Here is a 20,099-nt window from a genome sequence, read left to right as displayed (position 1 = left end):
ACAATCTGTTTTTGCATCAATGTCTAGTTTACTCTAATTTTATATTTTTGTGTTTATCTACTAATTGGCGGTCCGTTGCTAGTTTCTAAAACATTCATGATCCTCAGACCTCCTATTCTTTACAACTTTATACGCCTCTTCTTTTAATCGATTACATACTTAACTTTATGAGAAGGTTATGGATGGATGATCCTTACTGAGTTTTTGTTTTTCAATGGAATGTATTTTTGTTGAACATTTTGAATTGCTTATTTAAATATTTCCCACTGTTTATTTCCTGCCATATCCTTAAACCCTGCCATATCCTACTTATCCAGTCAACCTTATCTAGTTCTTCCCTCATAACTATGTAATTGGATTTGTTTAAGATTTTTATTCGTGATTGGAGTATGTTGATTTCAAACTTAACATGGAATTCATTTTGTATTATGATCACTAGTTCCTTATAAATGTTTTACTATGAGATTACAAATGAACCCTGCCTCATTACATTACACTAGATCTAAAATAGCTTTATCCCTAGTTGGTTCCACAAAGTCTTGTTCCAAAAAATTGTCATGAAAATATTCTACAAACTCATCCTCTAGACCACCTTTGTCAATTTGATTCGTACAGTCTGTGTGAAGATTAAAGTTCCACACAATAATTATGTTGTCTTTGTTACACGCTTCTTGGTTAATGCTCTGTCCAACAATATCAATCCTGTTAGGGGGCTTATGAATTACCCCCACCAGCATTTTCTGAAGCTTGCTATTCTTGATCTCCACCCATATTAATTCTACTTCATGATCTTCTGAGTCAAGATCTTCCCTCACATGCCCTCATGTCACCGTTTACTATCAGTGCTATATCTGCTCCATTATCATTCTGTTTATTTTTTTGCAATATTGTGTAGTCTGGAATATTTATTTCCCAACCTTGGATCACCATGTAACCACGTCTCTAAAAAAGCAATTAGGTCTAAACCATTTATCGCTGTGCCACTAGGTCATCTATCTTATTGAATCTTAAGGACATAGAAAAGACATTGAAACAGTGTAGAGTATGTCAAGCAGTAGAAAAGAAGCCACCATCTTTGCAACCATGTAAAGTTTTAAGGACAACAGCTATTTATTGTGATAGATAGCCATTCAAAATGGGTTGAGGGGTTGCTGATTAGTTAAAGTAGTTTGTATGCTGCTGTGGATTCCCAGAGGAAATTGCATCTGACAATGCACCACCGTTTTGTTCAGAATAGTCTGTAAAATTCATAAGTATGAACAAGGTAAAAGGCACTGGAGTTCCACCCTATTATCCTGCTTCACATGAAGTAGCAGAGCTCACAACACAAATTGTTAAGAATATTCTTGTTAAACAAATGCTGGATATAAATTGGAAGAAACATGAGTTGTCATGGAATCACAAACTGGCGATATCTTTCGGTGAGATTTTCTAGCCCTTCCTGCTGGCAGGACCTTCCGGTTCCACGTTCCTCCACAGAAGAGGGTGCAAGCCACGCAAAATGCCACAGACATTGGTGGGACCAGAAGATCCTGCCTGTGGCCAATGGCGAGCTGCCTCCACTGCTGGAAAACACACCACAGGGAGAGGAGGGGGGTGTGGTGCACGGAAAATCCCACCCTTTGTTTATTTATTGGCAACATATCTCACATTGCTACCATCAAAATGCCAGCTGAATTCTTTCTTAGAAAACAGCCTAGAAAAAGCTCTTCATTGTTGAAGACACATTTAGTACAATCAATGGAAGAGCAACAATCCCGGCAGAAGGAGAAACATGTTGGGGTAGAGTGAGAGAAAGAAGTTTGAAATTGAATAAGAAGATTAAGGTGAAAGATCATCATGGTAAATAGTTGAAGTGGCCACTGGATGGGCCATGAAAATATGTGGTCCTTGCAGATATTTGGTCAACATGCTTGGTAGTGGAAAGGTTAGCTTTGGACATATGGATCATATTTTATTGTCAAAGGTTTCACAAAGAAGAATGAAGTTTGATGAATCAAATGAAACTGATGAATTGGATAGTTGGGATATGGTTAGAGCACCAACAAGTTGTGCTTGAAATCATTTCAGACCGAGTAAGAGCCAGACAGATAGATCTGATGAAGTGGAAAATTGGTCAAGGGCAAAATCAGTCTTTGTTGGGGTAAGATGGGCCAAGGTCTTTCCCCACGTTTTGAAAGTTTGGGTCAAAATAGGCCCATATGAATAGGAAACTAGTGGTTCATTTGGATTTCTAAATAAATGAAAAATAAGAAATGTATATAAATTGTATGGATTTTGAGCATTATTTAACTTTTACATTAAGGAGGAAGGAGTGTAATAGCATCCTCTTGTGGCTATTTGTACATGAATGTATCTAAACCAAAACCGAAATAGACCAGTTTAGGTTGGTACCAGAACTCCATGTCTATGCATCAGTGTTTTGTCCTGCCAAGTTATCAAATGAACATTGAGTTAACTTAAATTTATTTTGAAAGTAAATTAACACTAAAGCAATTTCAAGTGTAAATGGTCCTGGATCAAAAAAAATCCGAACCTAAAGGGAAGAGGCTGAAAGATTTGCCCTTTAATAGATACTATTGGTCCAATTCAAATGTGCATCATTTTGTGGCATGATGCAGAACAACCAAGCACCTGGGAATTGTCAGTGACATGTTAAATATTGGCCACACTGGAGCTTCATCGACCCTTCATGTCCCCTCACAATGACAAGGCAGCAATGCCTTAGGCAATGCAGGAATTGCCAGAAAAGTATTTGCTGCTTCGCACTCAGTCATGCATGTCACTTTTCTGAAGCGGCATGTTTATTTTAGGCTGGTTGGGGACAACAACACTGTCTGTACGCACAATGAAAATGTTGGTCCTGTTTCATACAACCTACGTACGTGAAGGTGGAGTTTCAGGAATGACACCAATGAAAATACAATTCCGAATGTATATGCACAAATGCTTATTGAGGATATTGTTACACCTTGACAGAATTGTTGTTCAGCATCAACAATAAGGGTTTCATTAAGTGAATAAAACAAAAATAATAACTGCATGTCTAATCATAGAACTAACTTATACAGAAAAACTGTGCAGTGTTATGGGATCTGTGGAATTTTATAAAATGGGAGGGAACCATGGAAACAAAACCAGTGAAAATTATTTTTATGTAATTATGTAGTAACACATTGTAATAGCCACCAATGGATCTACTATTTCTCAGTTTATGTCATACATTACTCCAGTATAACACAGTATATGCTATATTTTGGGTGTGCACACTGACCAAGGCCTTTATTTTCCATGCTGCTTTTAGATGTACATTACTCTGGTTACGCTGTCAGATATTTGAAACCCAACATTGCCCATTCCTGGAAGGTAGAGTCAAAGTTTAAATTCCCCTTCAATGTTCTATTCCAGTGTTATATAAATCTTACCGTAATGTTTTAAAATGACCACTATGTGCCCTCTTTCAGTATTACCTTCATTCAGAGCCATCGGTGCAGAAATATGATCAGAAGCCTGTCCCTTTCGAAACTTGGTAAGTCCAGATAAAGCTTGTTCTATCAAATTGCTGCCTAGTTTTATTTCTAATCCTCTCACTTAAAATGACTCTTCTTTCTCTTCAACAGGAACCGATACAGAAGATTGGCCAGTCCATTCAGGTACTTGTATTTGACTTTGTAGCACAGTACTCTAAGGATTCTAGTGATGTTTCTCGTTTAATTTCTTTATTTTGTACCCACTGGGAGGTAAGTTAGATAGTCTACAAAAATGGGAGCAGGTATCACTTGTGCAATTAACCTGTGCCTGGTGATTGAAATTCATGCAGCAGACCAACTTCATGCTACCTGCTCATTAGAATGCATTATGCATACAGCCAGCACTAACTGAGTCTTGGCTGCACACATCAGCAAGGGATCCATCACCACTTCAACCGAGCCTGCACCGCTTAAAGATGGTCTGTGCCTTTGAAAGGTGAAATGCACTGTGGTTGATGCCGGTACTGGGAATCATGCAGGAAGGGAAACTGTTCCAGAGAAAAGTGGGCAATAGCACAAGGTAAAAGGAACAGGCTGCAAGGCTTTTGGAGGCTGCACTGGTGATGTTGCTGGAAGGGGTAGAAAGGAGGAGAATTGCCCTGTATCCACAGGGAGGCTGATGACCCTCCAAACACAAGGTCAAAAGGCAGTGAGAGCAAATAGCTGTGGAAGTCAGTGTTACGAGTCAAGCCTTGAACTGGATGCAGCACCACAACAAGTTCAATGATTTTACATGAGTGTTCATGGTCAGCAGATGCATCTTCAAATACCATATTCTAATAACTGCGCCACTAGCCTCAGTCGCTGATCACATTGCACTGCCCTATCACTCATCTACCAATAATATTTGTCAATCAGGACTTATCATTAACAGTCATAGCTTCATCTCACACTCGCCCAATTAGCACTGCTGAAAGCCCCACATCTCACAGCTTCCACACAATGCTAGCTTTTCCACCAAGACAGCTTCATCACCCAAACTGATTGCACTATAGTTATTGACACACTTCCCTCTCCCTTCCAGGACAAGGTGCTGAACAACTGGACGTAGGAGTCAACAAGAGAGGGTAGATGTCCCTCAAGTAGGAGACAGTGCTGGTTATTTTTGAAATAGGTGTTGCTGAAACTGTGGCCAGTGGTGGGGCTGAAGCCATTGCAGAAAATGGTACCTTTAAAATGAATCCTCCTTTTCACGTGCCACTTCCCATCTCTTCTGATTAAGTGTGCATCTCTTACTTTACCCCACCCGTCCCAACAGCACAACACTATCCTTGTGCCTTTTTCCTCTGAAAGACCCAAGGTTAGCACTGTTGCTTCACAGTGCCAGGTACCTGGGTTCGATTCCCTGCATGGGTCACTGTCTCTGCAGAGTCTGCACATTCTCCCTGTGTCTGCATGGGTTTCCTCCGGGTGCTCAGGTTTCCTCCCACAGTCTGAAAGACATGCTGGTTAGGTGCATTGGCCATGTTAAACTTTCCCTTAGTGGGAACAGATGCCGGAGTGTGGCGACTAGGGGATTTTCACAGTAACCTCATTACATTGTTGATGTAAGCCTACTTGTGCCACTAATAAATAAACTTAAACTTTAAAAAGTGCAACCTGCCCAGGCAGTGGAGGAACACCAGCAGATGAGTGATGATGAAGAAACAGCACCGTCACTTCTCTCACTTGCAGCCATCAACTCAGATACACGCATCCTGGAGGACACATTAGAGGCAGAATGTGCACATGGTGCAATACTGGATACAACAATGCTGCAGTCAGGGCAGGGAGCAAAGATACCACAGCTACCGGCTTGTTAGAGGGTGAGTTAGGACACAGCTTCCAGTGCAGAGGATGCAGAAGGAAGTCATTCAGCCCAATGAGTCTGCACCGACTCTCCAAAAGAGCATCTTACCCAGGTCTGTCCTATCCCCGTAACCCCATGCATTTACCTTGGTTAATCCACCTACCCTACACATCTTTGGACATTATGGGGCAATTTAGGATGGCCAATCCACCTAACCTGCACAGGTGTGGACTGTGGGAGGAAACCACAGCACTCGGGTGTTGTACCTGTTAATTCTCAGATACTTTCAACCAGTTTACTTACTCCAAGGTTTTACCCCGGTGCCCTTATTTGCAAGATGGACAAAGGACAAACACAAGCAAAGGTTCAACAAGTTTATTAATAATAACACTATTAACCCTTAAATTACCCACATAAAACAAGAGGATACCCCAGCAGATTCAAATATACTACCCGTAAAGATGGTTTGGTTGAACTGCAAGTCCGATTCTCTGAGTCCCTCTGGTCCGTCGTCACGAAGGTGAGTCTCGATGGCCGCTTCTTCCTTCCTTCCTTCCTTCTCTGGTCAGTCTTCTGAATGGTCACTGCCATCTTCCCTGTCGAGTCTTCACTGCAGTGTGTCTGAAAATGTGTCCCTTTATCCCCCAGCCTGCTTGCCTTTCCAGAAACTTCTCTGGCTTCTGGCCAATGAGGTCCCAGGAGGGGGTTCCAATACCCAGTGGGTTTCTTGATGTCTGCCTGACAGGACACCAGGGTCCGCCCCCCAGGTGTCCATCTCCATGTTGTTGAACTTGTTATCAGACAAGGTATCTACAGGAACTCTTGGTGACAGAAAGTCTGGCTCGATCTGCGCTTCTAACAATAGACCGATGCATTTCAATGAGGTGCCATGATCTCCTGCTAAGTCTCAAGTAGAGTGTAACGACCTTTGATGGGTGGTTGATGGGTCAGGCCCAGACACATTTGTGTATTTGTATAATTGGCTGAGGTTTGACTGTGTTTGATTTTAATATGCCCAATTCTTTAATTTAGGATATCCAATTTTATCAGCCTTCAAACTAGGCCCTGTATATATCACCACACAGGACACCCATGCAGAGATGGGGAGAACGTGCAAACTCCACACAGACAGTCACCCAAGGTCGGAATTGAACACAGGTCCTTGGCGCTGTGAGGCAGCAGTGTTAACCACTGTGCCACCGCTGATGGACAACATAACTTCCAGTTTTTTAGCATGTAGCTGATTCATTTAAATGCGTGAGCCCTTGAATTGCTTTTTGCATGGCTGCACAAGCATAGTAACTGAAAGGGACCAATGGGTGCACAACCTTCATGCAAATTTCTGGGTTGCTGTGTGGCCATGCAGCTTGGAAGGAAGAATTACAACCAAATGCTGATGCATTGGGAAGCCTGCCAGAAAACTTGCTTTCAATGTCAATCAGCAAGGAGGAGTTCAGCACCAACTTGTTATAGGACTTTGCGCATAGGTTGGATGGACAATGCCATTCACACATGCTTGTGGCTTTACCACGATTCAGAATCCATTGTGCCACATGCAGGAGATAACCAATAGGCATGCTGCAATGGAAGCTCAGCTCAGACTACTGCCTTCATGGCTGTGGATTACTTGCGCAAAGAGACTTGCACGGTATCATAACGGTCCAGCAATCATGAATGTTGACATCCATTCTGCTGAGTATTGCAGGTCTCCTCCAGGCAGTAGAAGAGTTGTTTTAGCATGATAGTGGTCTGCACTATCACATTTCATTTGGCAGCCTGACTTTCACTGTACGTATGTTGCACGCGTCTGCATTGATTACGCACCAGAGTTATGAGCCAAGTATTCAGTTGATTGCCAATCTGGCTCAAATACAGTGGACACAATGGACTGCTGCAGAATGAAGACATCATGACTGCTGCCAGGATACTGGGCATTGATCTGTATGATTTGTTGTCTATGGTTACACGCCAGCTGGATGTTGAAGGAGTGGAATTCCTTTTATTTCTGGTAAAGTGCAGGGTTGACATGTGGCACCTGCAAAGCAAGAAACATTCAGTCAACGACACTCTGGGAAAGCCTACAATCCATGTGAAGCTTCATGCGGGCTGGCTCTGCCTGCTGAAGTCTGCAAAAAGAGAATGAAAATTAATTAATAAGACCCATGACTTCCCTTTTCACCGGTGGATGGTAAACCGCGAAATATTGCAAATCTCTGCTGCAGCCAAAAAAGCTCATCACCACAGTCACCCTCACAGCCGCTGACAATGTTTTCCTTGCTCTGCACTGAGCTTGCAGTTGTGACTGCAGCAAGCAGCAGATTTCGGTGAGAAGATCTTTATTAAAATGCAGACATCCGATGCATTGTTCCTTACTAAGGTTCAGGTTAGGACAATTGCCCTGTGAACACCTTGGGTGATAAGATCCACCCCCTCCCCCACCTTGGTGCCATCAAGCCCAATTTCATACCCCCTGTCCTGTGGTAATGCAAGGACTTGCACCTCAGTTATACTTTATCAATGTAACAGTGTTGCCAATTCATTGACCACACCAGTGATTGAAGGTGAAAGAGGGAGTAAGGAAAAATGTGCCTTTGATAATCCAGTGAATCATGTGCATTAAAAGACCAAGCTGAAACATTAACAAATTTAAAAGGATTGTGTGGGTATAACGCTACATCTTTTAGATTGCTGATTCACCATCTTATATATTCACTTTGTCTACCACTGGTTCACCGTAGTTTCAGTGTACCTTTCTGCAATGTAACATAACTCAGCAAGGTACCTTCAACAGCAATTCCCAAAACCATGACTGCCAGCACTTAGAATGAGGAGTAGAACAGGCTCATGGGAACACCACCATCTCCAGGTTCCCCTCCAAGTCACACAACATCCTGATTTGGATATTTAATGCCGCCGCCATTCCTTCATTGTCGCTGGGAACAAATCCTGACTCTTCCAAACTACAGAAATGTGGATCCGCTTTCACTATACGGATTGCAACATTTCAATAAGACAGTTCATTGCCATCATCTTGAGGGTAACTGGGATGGACAAATTAATGCTGGAGTTGCTCACAACTCTCATATCGCAAGAATTAATAATTTTTTGAAACAGAGGTTGACCTCTATAGAAACGTACTTAAATACAGGCACTCTGCCCCTTGGGGAGCCTTACAGACAGGTGACACAATGGTTCTGCTTTAGTTCTGAGAAGTTAAAGGTTCGTCATCAGATTAGCTTTAAACTTCAATGTAGAAATTACATTGTCCTCCATCAGTGGCTGGAGAATGAATTGATGTAAGCTCAATACTAGAGTTCTGGCTTGTGTTTTGAAAATCATTTTGCTTTGACACCATGAATCCAATACAGCTTCAGCAGTGTGTCACATGGTTTGTTACACCATGTGTATCACTCTACTTCCAGTACAGTGGATATACCATAGCAGTAATTGATGTTGGATCATATCCAGGAACCATTGGGTTTCTACAGAATTAAGAACCTTCACTAAAGTTTATTTTTTAACAACTGTCAATGAACCTTCATAATCACCACTTGTAGTAAAATATATAAGGGTAAACTCAAGTTCATGCACCAAATCTATCACTCTCACCTAAGCCTCGGCTTCTGCTAGCTTACTGGGTAAATGCTGGAGAGGAATTTGACCAATTTAGGAAGCAATCCAAGATGTCACGGTGGCAACCAATGTTCCATCAAATCCACTTCCCTAATGATTAAAGCTGTTCCCAATATTGGAAGGATTGCTTGAGAGACAAAAGCTGAAGACTTGATTTACACACACCTGTTTTTTGAATTCTATTTGGACTGCCAATGTCACAATATGAGAGTGAGGGAGGGCAGGAATCGTGCATACTTCTGGCTGAAAATGCATCACCCAACATAGTGGGTAAGCGTAAAGCTATCCGTTCTTTATCCACAGCAGATACTCACCTTACCACCACCACACCTCCTCCTCCGCCACCCCCCCCACCACCCCCGCCCCCCCGCCGCACTCCACACCCTCAACTTCATCAAATCTCAGCCAAAGCTTGACAGTCCAGTCAGAGGATTGGGCTAATACTTAAAGGACAGTATTATTGATCCTCAGCTGTGCAAAGATGAGTGATCCTCCCCTACAGAGAGAATTACTCTTAGAAAACTGGGATTGCACTTCAGCACCCTGGCTGTACTGTCCCATCCTGTCCAATTGGGCCTGTTGCCCTGTCCCACCCTATCACTAGCTGGGACCTGAATTGTATTACACAAGTATATACAATTATGTCATCGGTGTGCCTTGTGGTAAAAGCCACCATCACATTTATGTGCAAAATTAATGCAAGGTTTTTCTATCTAGTAAACCAAAAAGTCCATCTTTAAAAAATGCTCTCAAGGATAACTGATAAACATTTCTCAGCTTTCCTATTCCAGAGCGTAATCTGTTCGTTTGTAATGATCAACTTCTTTAGTGTCAGCTGTGGCTCAGTGATAGCACTAATGTCTCTGAGTCACAAAGTCTGTTGTTCAAACCCTGCTTCACAGACTTGAGCAACAGTCCAGGTTGACACTTCAGTGCAGTACTGAGGAAATGTTCCACTGGTGGTGCTGTCATCTTTTCAATAAAGTATTAAACCACAACCTCGTCTGGCTGTAACAACACCCTGGAGGTGGCCCACTCTTGATATCTATAACCTGCACAGCCCACTGACGTATACTGTGCATAGTGTACAATACCTGAGAGCACCAAGTGACATATTTTATAATTCTTGAGGGGTCATCACAGCTGCATCTCATCCTACAGTAAGCTGATATCTACACATGGTTCGGTGCGGGGGGAGGGGGGGTTTGTTTAAGTGGAGAAATGGCACTGGATAGCAATTATTAGCAAGAACCCTGAATTATTTAGCCTCCTTAACCCATGGATGTTGAAGCTGTTTGTAGCATCTTGATCTGAACTGCAACTAACATGGAATAGCAGTTATCAATCCTCCAACCTTTTGGTCTACACATGTTATCCCAAATGCATGTTAATTTTACAAGTGGTTCACTAACTCATCGCATGGTGTCTTTGTTTCTGATTCACCCAAGACTCAGAATTGTCTTTAATGGTAAATTATGTTTTATAGTCGCACTTCCTTCCAGCGACCTTGGTATTAGAGCTTGTCGCATGTTCAGAAGCTACGAAGAGAAGCTGTCAGTCACCATGGAATTGGATATACTGCAGGATCTGGAGCGACAAACATACTTTCAAAGAAGTAAATGATTCTCTTTCAATATCAAGAGCATATTTTGCTTTTCACTTAGTAAACACTGTAATGTAAGTGACCTGGTGCTGCTGCTTTTCCTTTAGTGATCATGCATCCCGGTAACTTGCTGATGTCCGATACAATACGATTATAAACTATTTTCAAAGAAGTTCCACACCTCAAATTCTCACACCACTCACATTGCATTTTGGGCTCAAGGCAGAGGAATAGCTCTCCTCACTTCAGCATACTGTTATAAGTACTTGAGGAGGGGGGCAATTACTCTCCTATTCTCCCATTCCAGGTTTGACTGTAGCAGAATGTTTTTTGTGAATTTAGAGAACGATATATAATGCCAACTGTGTAAGAGTCCCACTGTTTATACCTTCAGATTGTAAAGAATTATTCAGACGGGTTTTTTTTAGGTTAAACAAAGAACAAGATGACTGAAACTATTTCCCGAATTGAAAAAAAACAAAGTAATCGCAACCAGCACTCATACATAACACACATTCATCTGGGACCACACACACACACAGACACACACACATATGCCAGTACAGATGGCAGAGTAAGAGGATAGGCTGATAGGATTTTTACAGTTCGTGAAAAATAAAGCTAAGGAGTATACAGCTAGTTGTTCCTTGGTTTCTCTCATTGCAGTGATTCCACATTGCATTATTTTATTGAGTAGTCTTCCTTGTTGTAGTTGTGTGGAACTGATTTCCATGTTTTATTGCCTAAAGGTCTTGGTTCACAGTAGATTTCTCTTCTCAGGATGGTTACTTTGTAAAACCGGACACAACACTTTGGTGAGAGCAACGCAGAGAGAACACATAGTTTCAAGCAACCTGTGTTCAATACAGCATGTCTTTTGTTCTCTCTCTCCTGGTTAGTAAGCAGTCCTTAAAATACCTTGTTGGTTATATATTACAGAGAAATTCTGAGGTCTGAAGAGCAAAAGGTTTGATTTGTACACAGGCAGTGGACAATTTATTAAAGAATTGTTACAGCAACTGTACATTCCATCAAGGCACAAAAACCCAAAAAAAGTCAGTCAATTGTGGCTAACAAAGGAAATTGTATAAGATTAAAAGTTGCCAAAAATAGTAGTAAACCTGGAGATTGTGATAACTTTAGAATACAGCAAAGAGGATCAAGAAACTGATAAAGAAAGGGAGAATGGAATATGAATGTAAGATAGAAAAACACATAGAAAATGGACTGTATAAGCTATATAGGTACATAAAAAGGAAATGTTTGGCTAAGACAAATGTAGGTCCACTGCAGGCAGAGTCAAGAGAATTTATAATGGGGATAAGGAAATGGTAGAGAAGTTATAATATTACTTTGTGTCTGTCTTCATTGAGACAAGAAATCTCCCAGAATTAAAGATCCAAGGGACTAGGACGAATGAGGAATTGAAGGAAATTCGTATTAGTAATAAGGTTGTATTGGAGAAATTAATGGGGCTGAAGGTTGATAAATTCCTGGGACCCAATATTCTACATTCCAGAGTGTTGAAAGGGTAACAATGGAGAGAGTGGATTCTTGGTGATTATTTTCCAAATATTTATAGGTTCCTGCAGATTGGAAGGTAAAAAATGTCACCCCACAGTTTAAGAAGGAAGAGAGAAAATGTTAATCTTGCACCAGTTATAGGGAAAATGCTAGAATCTATTGTAAAGAATGTGACAAATGGGCACTTGGATAATGATGATCTGATTGGACACAGTCTACATCAGTTTATGAATGGGAAATCATGTTTGATGAACCTGTTGGAAATTTTTTTGCGAGTGCTATTAATGGAATTGATAAATGGGAGTCAGTGGACATAGAGTACTTGGATTTTAGAAGGCTTTTGATAAAGTACAACACAAGAGATTAGTTAAGCACATGGGATAGGAGGTAATATCCTGGCATGTTAAGGATTGATTAACAGGCAGAGAACAGAGAGTATAAATAAATGAGTCATTCTTGCGTTAACAGGCTGTGACTAGTGGTGTTTGGCAAGGATTAGTGATTTGGATGTGGGAACCAAATGTAATATTGTAATATTTCCAAATTCTTGGATGACACAAAGCTAGATAGGAATGTGTGTTCAGAGGAAGATGCAAAGTGATGTCAAGGGGATTTGGACAGACTTAATAAGAGGGCAAGAGCATGGCAGATGGAATGTAACGTGGAAAATGTGAGGTTATCCACTTTAGTAGGAGGAACAGATGTGTAGAGTATTTCTTAAATGGTAAGAGATTAGAAAGTGTAGAGGCACAAAGGGACCTAGGTGTCCTCGTCAGTAAGTCACTGCAAGCCAACATGCAGGTGCAGCAAACAATTAGGAAGGCTAATGGTATTACAAAAGGATTTGAATAGGAGTAACAAAGAATTGATTCAATTGTATAGAACATTGGTTAGACTGCACCTGGAGTACTGTGTGTAGTTTTGACCCCCATACCTTTGGAAGGAAATCATTGCATAGAGGGAGCGCAACAAAGGTTCACCCGACTTGTTCCTGGGATGGCAGGACTATTATGAAGAGAGATTGGGGATACTAGGCCTGTATTCTCTAGAGTTCGAAGAATCTGAGATGATCTAATTGAAACCTACAAAAAGGGATAGATAGGGTAGATTACAGTAAGATGTTTCCCCTGGTTGAGGCATCTAGAACCAGAGGACATAATTTCAAAATAAGGGGAAAGCCACTTAGGATCAAGATGAGGAGGGTTTTCTTTACTCAGTGGGCTGTGAATCTTTGGATTTCTCTCCTCCACAGGGCTGTGAGTTTGTTTAAAGCAGAATTTGACAAATTTCTAACTACCAATGACATAAAGGAATATGGGGATAGTGTGGGGAGAAAGCATTGAAATGGATGATTAGCCATGATATGTTGAACGGCAGAGCAGGCTCGATGGGTTGAATGGCCAACTCGTGCTCTTATGTGCCTAGTTAATGCAGTTATTGTTTCAGGTAATTGCATTTTGATTTCTCATCAGAAGCATTTGAAAAGTTTCAGCATGGGATCTTTCTAGCTCCCCACAGGGTTGTGTGTCTGTTTTTTTCATCCCAATTAGTGGAATGCAATATTGTGCGTATTGTAGCAGTTCTGTCATTATATCTCAGAGAGTTCAGTTTTTTAAATAATCAGCCAGGGATAGAATAATTAGAAACTATTTTTAAAAAGTACATCCTTGTAACAATATAGTGTATCACATCACAGATAGGATGATTACCCTAAAGGTTTCAGAACTGAATGGATTATTATAAAAGTTTTTCAAACCAAAGTGGGTCGACGAAGTTAAAATTTAGCCATGTCTAATTCCCTATCGTTACCTGTCCACATCAGAAATGTACAGAAGCCAAAGAAACTATTGTATTCTATCTCAAAAGTCTGTTCTATATATTCACCACCACTGCACACCTCAAAATTCCCCACACAGCCACACAATGTAAATCTTATAAACACACATAGACCACTGGACTGCTTTGCACAGTAGCCAATACATTAATGAAGAACATCAGCAGCACATGATTGCAATAAAACTGCAGGATATGGGCCATACCCTCCTGGTTCTGCAACATAGGATTTAGGGGTACTCCCAAAGATGTGCTGTGGAATCCCTCTTGAAGGTTCCCACATAAGGGTTTACCTGGCAATTGTCCAGAAGTACCAGCTTCCTCTGGACAATTGTGCTGTGCTGGACTGGGAACCATGCGACAAAGCAATTTAAATCACTAACTTTGGATGGTTCTGCTAGTTTTACACTCAAAGTTACTCTGAAAGAGTTAGAAGGATGAAAAATACTTATAACTACAGAGTAACTATTTTAAAGACCCCGACCAAGCCCTGCACACGCCTAAGCCCCCAGGGGATCCATCACAGCCCCCCCCCCTCCACCCACAAGCACCCCATCCTCTACCGACACAGGATTCTCCTGACCCCCTCTCACCCAACCCGACCAGGCTCGATCGCACACTAGCCCAATCAACCCCGAACATGACCCAAACCCTGACCCAATCTGACCGCCCCTCCCCACCAATGAATTCCAAACACCCTCCTGCCCATATCCGACCCCTCCACTGATGTCTGAATCCCCCACTGATGCTTGAACCTCCCCGTCAGTGTCCAAAACTCCTGTCAATGTCCTGAACCTCCCCGCCAATGTCCAAAACCCCTGCCAATGTCCAATCCTTCCCACTGAAGCCCGAACTTCCCCACTGATGCTTAAACCTCCCTGCCAGTGTCCAAACCTCCCTGCCTGTAAGCAAAGCTCCTGCCACTATCCAATCCTCCTCGCCAATGTATCAACCCCCACCCCACACTGATGCCCAAACCTCCCCACCACCAATATCTGAACTTCCCCTCTGTATTCTGGAACCCCCGCCCCCACCGATGTTCAACCTCCCATTGGCTGAATCTCCCTGCCAATGTCTTAACTCCCCCCACTCTCCGCCGATGTCCAAACCTCCTGCAGCCGATGTCTGAACCCCTCCACCCCTGCAATGCTGATGTACAAATCCCACCCCCCCCCCCCCAGCCTCAATGTCCAACCTCCCCACCCCGATCTCCAAACCTCACCAACCCCTGCTGCCAATGTCTGAACCCAATCTGACTGCCCCTCCCCACATCCCATTCACTTACCTTGGAAACTTACCCACTCCCTTTCAATGATCCCTTTAAACTCATCTGCTTTATGGTAGCTGGTGTCCTTGTTCATTCCACTATTTTTGTACTTTGCTTCTTCAGTCTCACCCAATCTAAGTCCGGAAGGTCGGGGCGAGACAGGTGCTTTCCACTTTAAGCACAGGTAAATCGCTACAGATTGGCAATCCACTGTTGATTGTCACTCCTGAGGAAGTTAGTGGCCACATTACAAGATGCACTGATACCTGGCGCAGAGTACAGTATGACTCATAACACATTTGTGATCTTTTGGTGCAGGACATTATTGGAGCAGTGTGACATGGCAGAGTGTTCACACAAAAGACAGAAATAGTGAAACTTCATTTCTAGATTTAGTGTATTATAGTGAACATGAGTACACTAAATCTCCCATTACAATCAACATGTACATTGAATCTCCTGCTATATTCAAATAAACATATCTCTGTCAACACAGATACACTGAATATTCTGTTGTGAACACATGCACTATTCTGTTTGTGAATACAGGTACACTCCATTTCATGTTACAGTGAATGCCTATGTACTGACTATCCTGTTATAATGAACATGAGTATAGAGAATTTCTTGTTATGATGAATTCATGCACATAAAACCTTTGTTTATAGTGAACTTGGATTATTTAATATATTGAAGCTAAGATTATTACACTGAAATATTCTTTTTAGTAACTATGATTTTGTGTATTGTTAAGATGCCAGATCAGAAACCCCATAGTATATTATGAAACCAGAATAGACCCCAACAATTTTCTATTTTGGCATAAGTGTGAGGAAAGGATGCTTCGCCTTAGGAGTGATTCCACCGACAAATTAGAGATCTTTTAATAAAAACAATCTTTATTCATGTCAGTTTAAATATACCTCTAACAAAATGAAATAGTTTAATTCTTAACCATTGAACAACCATTAAACATGAAAAGAAACAAACTCTTCTAACTTATTTCTACTCAGTTCCATTTATGCAATATTTCTCTTATAGACTTGAACCCATCTTTAAAAATAGTTAACAAATCCAGGCATACTTGCTTTGACTGGGGTAATAGCTTTAGAGCTCCCAGAGAGATTTTGTAGAGAGAGAGCTGCTTGTAGGTTTCTATCATTGAACAGCCCCTTCCAACAAATGAACTCAGAAAGCTGTTTTTTCTCAGCCACATGACTATATGACCCTGTATACCAAACTCACCTTTCCATTATTTTAATCAAGAAAGCACCCCAAAGGTAATTTTCTTAGGTAAATAAAAGTTCATTAAGCCTTCTGCAAAATAAGCACCCACATGGTTAAAATGAGTAATTATCCTGCTTTCCAGTATCTGCTGTATTCCTGCCAGGCAAACCGACTATTTGTAACAAAACACTGAATCTTAAAGCAGTCTCCCCTGAAACAAAAAATACATCAAAATAGCACATATTGTCACAATATTGAGTGATTCACAGAATTAAGTGATTCAATTCACTGGAATCTCTGTTTTACTGCAAGGTGATTGTATCTTTGTGACTGTTTCCATCTGAAAGTTATTGCCTCCCTACTTTCACATTTCTCACTGATTAAATTACAAAACTATAAGTAATTTTGCATTAGAAAAACAATTGGTATTTATTTGATAGATACAAAATTCACCCATTTAAAGTTAAAGGGAAGATCTTGTCTAGTGAAACATTCATAACAGCTTGGTTCTCAGGTGACCTTTGAAACTGGAACAGGTTGAATACTTTGGCTGCTTGATGACTGGTTTGCACCTGGTTTCAGAGTTTTGTTCTCAGACTGACTAACGACTGGTGGTTCTATTGGATCTGCTAGATTCTGGGGGCGATAAAGGTACTGTTCCTGAAACTAGTTTCAATCACATGCCCATTTACAATTCAGAGGCCCACACAGTCTAGGTTGGATGGGGACCAGATGAGATGTACCCCAGGCTACTGTGGGAGGCAAGGGAGGAGATTGCTGAGCCTCTGGCGATGATCTTTGCATCATCAATGGAGACGGGAGAGGTTCCGGAGGATTGCGGATGTTGTTCCTTTATTCAAGAAAGGGAGTAGAGATAGCCCTGGAAATTATAGACCAGTGAGTCTAACCTCAGTGGTTGGTAAGTTGATGGAGAAGATCCTGAGAGGCAGGATTTATGAACATTTGGAGAGGTATAATATGATTAAGAATAGCATGGCTCTGTCAAAGGCAGATCATGCTTTATGAGCCTGGTTGAATTTTTTGAGGATGTAACTAAACACATTGATGAAGGAAGAGCAGTAGATGTAGTATATATGGACTTCAACAAGGCATTTGATAAGGTGCCCCATGCAAGGCTTATTGAGAAAGTGAGGGGGCATGGGATCCAAGGGGACATTGCTTTGTGGATCCAGAACTGGCTTGCCCACAGAAGGCAAAGAGTGGTTATAGATGGGTCATATTCTGAATGGAGGTCGGTCACCAGTGGAGTGCCCCAGGGATCTGTTCTGGGACCCTTACTCTTTGTGATTTTTATAAATGACCTGGATGAAGAAGTGGAGGGATGTGTTGGTAAGTTTGCTGATGATAAGTTTGCCCCTTAGTGTCCTGGGATGCGTAGATTAGAGGGACTAGCGGGTAAAATATGTAGGGATGTGGGGGTAGGGCCTGGGTGGGATTGTGGTTGGTGCAGACTCGATGGGCCGAATGGCCTCTTTCTGTACTGTAGGGTTTCTATGATTTCTATGACATAAAGGTTGGAGGTGTTGTGGATAGTGTGGAGGGATGTCAGAAGTTGCAGCGAGACATTGATAGGATGCAAGACTGGGCAGAGAAGTGGCAGATGGAGTTTAACCCAGATAAGTGTGAGGTGGTTCATTTTGGCAGGTCAAATAGGATGGCGGAATATAATATTAATGGTAGGACTCTTGGCAGTGTGGACGATCAGAAGGATCTTGGGGCCCGAGTTCATAGGACGCTCAAAGCAGCTGTGCAGGTTGAGGCTGTGGTTAAGAAGGCGTATGGTGTACTGGCCTTCATCAATCAAGGAATTGAGTTTAGGAGTCGTGAGATAATGTTGCAGCTATATAGGACCCTGGTCAGACCCCACTTGCCTCAGTGCTAGTCGCCTCATTACAGGAAGGATGTGGGAGCCATAAAAAGGGTGCAGAGGAGATTTACAAGGATGTTGCCTGGGTTGGGGGGCATGCCTTATGACGATAGGTTGAGCTCAGCCTTTTCTTCTTGGAGAGACGAAGGATGAGGGGTGACCTGATAGAGGTGTATAAGGTGTTGAGAGGTATTGATCGAGTGGACAGTCAGAGACTTTTTCCTAGGGCTGAAATGGTTGCCACAAGAGTTCACAGGTTTAAGGTGCTGGGGAGTAGGTACAGAGGAGATGTCAGGGGTAAGTTTTTCACTCAGAGGGTGGTGGGCGCGTGGAATGGGCTGCCAGCAACGGTGGTGGAGGCAGATTCGATAGGGTTTTTTAAGAGACTTTTAGATAAGTACATGGAACTTAGTAAGATAGAGGGTTATAGGTAAGCCTAGTAATCTCTAAGGTAGGGACATGTTCGACACAACTTTGTGGGCTGAAGGGCCTGTATTGTGCTGTAGTTGTTCTATGTTTCTATGATGATATCTTACGGAGAGACGCCATGCTGGGCTGACAAATGCGAGGTGATGCATTTTGGTAGTTTGAACCAGCGCAGGACTTACTCAATTAATGGTAGGGCGTTGGGGAGAGTTACAGAACAAAGAGATCTAGGGGTACATGTTCATAACTCCTTGAGAGTGGAGTCACAGGTGGACAGAGTGGTGAAGAAGGCATTCGGCATGCTTGGTTTCATCAGTCAGAACATTGAATACAGGAGTTGGAATGTCTTGTTGAAGTTGTACAAGACATTGGTAAGGCCACACTTGGAATACTGTGTGCAATTCTGGTCACCCTATTATAGAAAGGATATTATTAAACTAGAACGAGTGCAGAAAAGATTTACTAGGATGCTCCCAGGACTTGATGGATTGAGTTATAAGGAGAGGCTGGATAGACTGGGACTTTTTTCTCTGGAGCGTAGGAGGCTGAGGGGTGATCGTATAAGGTCTATAAAATAATGAAGGACACAGATCAGCTGGAAAGTCAATATCTTTTCCCAAAGATAGGGGAGTCTAAAACTAGAAGGCATAGGTTTAAGGTGAGAGGGGAGAGATACAAAAGTGTCCAGAGGGGCAATTTTTTCACACAAAGGGTGGTGAGTGTCTGGAACAAGCTGCCAGAGGTGGTAGCAGAGGCGGGTACAATTTTGTCTTTTAAAAAGCATTTAGATAGTTACATGGGTACGATGGGTATAAAGGGATATGGGCCAAATGCGGGCAATTGGGATTAGCTTAGGGGTTTTTAAAAAAAAGGGCGGCATGGACAAGTTGGGCCGAAGGGCCTGTTTCCATGCTGTAAACCTCTATGACTCTATGGTATCTCCCTGGCACCACACTACTGTGGCTCCAATCATAGGGCCAAGTCAGACAAAATGGCAGGGCCAACTTGTGATCTAGCACAGGCCTCCATCCATAAAGGTTCAAACTGACACCTCATGGCTGCTGCCATCCATGGAATACCTCTTACAAGAATCAGTGAAGGGGAGTGATGTAGTAAGCCAGTCAATCTTTATAGCAGTGTGATCACCAATGCAGGTGAGTAAGAAGAACCAAGGAATGAAAGCACAAAACTTTAGGTGGTAAGGCTTGTTGTAGGAAAGTTGTCCCCAAATTGTAGAATAGGTGATGTTTAATTACAATATAAGCACATAGCTAGAAACTAGCTTGCCAACAAAACAGTTTCACTTTGATATTAGATTTCATTTTTATTTTTAAATGCTTTTTATAAATGGAGCTTAACAAGTTATGATTCTTCATATT

At 42.0% G+C, this 20,099-nt stretch overlaps 1 protein-coding gene across 1 annotated transcript in view; it reads left to right on the top strand.

The window, feature by feature from the left end:
- LOC144493112 (sperm microtubule inner protein 8-like) overlaps window positions 1-20,099 on the top strand; it is a 35,286-nt gene that overhangs the window by 14,641 nt on the left and 546 nt on the right. The window contains exons 4-7 of the mRNA XM_078212014.1: window positions 3,305-3,366; window positions 3,465-3,529; window positions 3,621-3,653; window positions 7,195-7,327. Of these exons, the coding sequence (XP_078068140.1) occupies window positions 3,305-3,366; window positions 3,465-3,529; window positions 3,621-3,653; window positions 7,195-7,327 (293 nt within the window). The remainder of the gene's footprint in view (window positions 1-3,304; window positions 3,367-3,464; window positions 3,530-3,620; window positions 3,654-7,194; window positions 7,328-20,099) is intronic.

Source organism: Mustelus asterias, chromosome 4 (assembly GCF_964213995.1).
Source record: "Mustelus asterias chromosome 4, sMusAst1.hap1.1, whole genome shotgun sequence".
Classification (NCBI taxonomy): domain Eukaryota; kingdom Metazoa; phylum Chordata; class Chondrichthyes; order Carcharhiniformes; family Triakidae; genus Mustelus; species Mustelus asterias.
The sequence above is the reverse complement of the archived record's forward strand: the minus strand, read 5'-3'. Positions and strand labels throughout refer to the sequence as shown.